This window comes from Eriocheir sinensis, chromosome 42, assembly GCF_024679095.1.
Source record: "Eriocheir sinensis breed Jianghai 21 chromosome 42, ASM2467909v1, whole genome shotgun sequence".
Classification (NCBI taxonomy): Eukaryota; Metazoa; Arthropoda; class Malacostraca; order Decapoda; family Varunidae; genus Eriocheir; species Eriocheir sinensis.
Genome location: NC_066550.1, coordinates 14,347,290 through 14,349,789, shown reverse-complemented (window position 1 = coordinate 14,349,789; position 2,500 = coordinate 14,347,290). Strand labels below are relative to the sequence as shown.

Below are 2,500 nucleotides of genomic sequence, written 5' to 3'. Positions count from 1 at the left end.
CTCCTCCTCCTCCTCCTCCCGGCCACGGTGAGGAAGATAAAACATTTGATTTGCCTTATGACAACATTGCTCTGCTTACTGAGGAGGAGGAAGAGGAGGAGGAGGAGGAGGAGGAGGAGAAATGATATACTGAAGGATTTGGAATTGGACAAGGACGAGGAGGAGGAGGAAGAAGAAGAGGAGGAGGAGGAGGAGGAAGAGGAGGAGGAAATATATCAAGCACCCTAATAAGTTTCAATAAAGAGGAGAATGAAGAGGAAGAAAAGTGGAGGAGGAGGAGGAGGAAGAAAAAGAGGAGGAGGAGGAGGAAGAAAAAGAGGAGGAGGAGGAGGAGGAGGAAGAAAAAGAGGAGGAGGAGGAGGACGAAGAAAAAGAGGAGGAGGACGAAGAAAAAGAGGAGGAGTAGGAGAAGGAAGAAAAAGAGGAGGAGGAGGAGGAGGAGGAAGAAAAAGAAGAGGAGGAGGAGGAGGAGGAAGAAAAAAGGAGGAGGAGGAGGAGGAGGAAGAAAAAGAGATGGAGGAGGAGGTGGAAGAAAGAGAGGAGGAGGAGGAGGAGGAAGAAGAAAGGTGAAGAGGAGAAAAAGACTGACTGTGATGAGGAAGGAGGAGGAGGAGGAGGAGGAGGAAGATGAGAAGATAGAAGACAAAAGGGTAAAGGAGAAGGAAAATAAGAAGAGGAGGAGGAGGAGGAGGAGGAATAATGCTGAGAGAAAAGCGAGGAAGGAGGAGGAGGAGGAGGAGGAAGGGAGAGAAAATAAAAATAGCTCACGAAAAATGCTAAGGGGTGAGAGAGAGAAGCTGGAAACGTGCTGGAGGGTCTGTTTAGTGAGGAAGAGGAGGAGGAGGTAGAAGAAGAGGAAGAGGAGGAGGAGGAAGAAGAAGAAGAGGAAGAGGAGGAGGACTCTTCAAGCTCCTCTTAACTCTTGGCCACTGAGAACTCTCAAACACACACACACGCACGCGCACACACACACACACACACACACACACACACAGTTTTTTTTTTTTTTTTTTTAGCTAAGACTCCCCGTGCATCGTTTCCCCCGAGAGAGAGAGAGAGAGAGAGAGAGAGAGCATCTTTCCATAATATTTTTCGGATCATGGATTTTTTTGTGTGTGTGCGTGTGTGTGTGTGTGTGTGTGTGCGTATAATGTGAGCTAACTTTCTTTCTCTATCTTTACAGGAGGTCGGAAGCATCATTGGAAAGAAAGGAGAGATAGTCAAGAGATTTAGAGAGAGAGAGAGAGAGAGAGAGAGAGAGCATTGATGTTTAACATATAGATAGACTGTTTGTGTGGCCGTTTCTTCCTCTGTGTGTGTGTGTGTGGGTGTGGGTGTGGGTGTGTGTGTGTGTGAATATTTTAAGCTCGTGATACATTGAAACACCAAATATTACATGATGTACGTTTATTATGCAAACACACACACACACACACACACACACACACACACAGAAGCATCACCATCACCACCACCACCACCACTACCACCACCACACAACACCAATTCTAACCACCATCTCCCCTCTCTTCATCACCACCACCACTGTTACCACCTCCAGTCCGGTGCAAAGATCAACATTAGCGATGGGTCCTGCCCCGAGAGGATCGTCACCGTTACTGGCAACACTGACAGCATCTTCGCCGCCTTCAAACTCATCTGTGCCAAGTTTGAGGAGGTGAGTGGACGGAAGCTGTTACCCTCTTTGTTACTGTGTTATTCTGCCTTGTTATCCTATGTTTGACCTGTTATTTGTAGGTGTGTGTGTGTGTGTGTGTGTGTGTGTGTGTGTGTGTGTGTGTGTGTGTGTGTGTGTGTGTGTGTGTGTGTTATCATGTGTCTTATCTCCTTTTCATTTATATATATTTTTTAGTTATGTTTGTTACCGTGTTATCCTGTCTTGTTATCCATTTCTTTGTTATTTCATGTTTCCATTTTGTTTTGTGTGTGTGTGTGTGTGTGTGTGTGTGGGTACGGCCCCAATCCGTTATGTCGCAGGCAAGTGTTCATAGTGGCGCCATCTTGCCTGGCTCACCCTGGACCCCGGAGCTCACCTTTGATCCTCTTTAGAGAGAATCCAGAGTCCGGGTTGACCAGGAGAGCAAGGGGGGAGTCTGCGGGCACTCGGCGGGGACTCAACACTGACAGCTTGTGTGTAGCGGCGGTGCGGTGCGGTGGGGGGGGGGGGGTGTCTCGAAAACGCCCACACGCTAACCACTCAGCCACCGCCTTTGACTTGTGTAGCTTTAGGAGTTTGTTATCTTAAATGTGTTACTCTGTTGTTTGGAAAGGTAAGCTCGCGTGACTTTTTGGTGAGGAGAAAATTACATAAAACGAAGAAGTAGTAGTAGTAGTAGTAGTAGTAGTAGTGGTAGTAGTAGTGGTAGCAGTAGTAGCAGTAGTAGTAGTAGTAGTAGTAATAGTAGTAGTAGTAGTAATAGTAGTAGTAGTAGTAGTAGTAGTAGTAGTAGTAGTAGTAGTAGTAGTAGTAGTAGTAGTA

The 2,500-nt window shown here is 46.7% G+C and overlaps 1 protein-coding gene across 4 annotated transcripts in view; it reads left to right on the top strand.

Moving 5' to 3' along the window:
• The window catches only part of LOC127010144 (poly(rC)-binding protein 4-like), a 98,281-nt gene that overhangs the window by 71,223 nt on the left and 24,558 nt on the right, over window positions 1-2,500 (top strand). For 3 of the 4 annotated variants that reach the window (XM_050883990.1, XM_050883989.1, XM_050883988.1), the window contains exon 1: window positions 1,385-1,678. In XM_050883990.1, the coding sequence (XP_050739947.1) occupies window positions 1,397-1,678 (282 nt within the window). In that variant the 5' untranslated portion in view covers window positions 1,385-1,396. Of the gene's footprint in view, window positions 1-1,183; window positions 1,238-1,384; window positions 1,679-2,500 lie in introns of those variants that run through there. The other variant, XM_050883991.1, reaches the window with a different exon arrangement.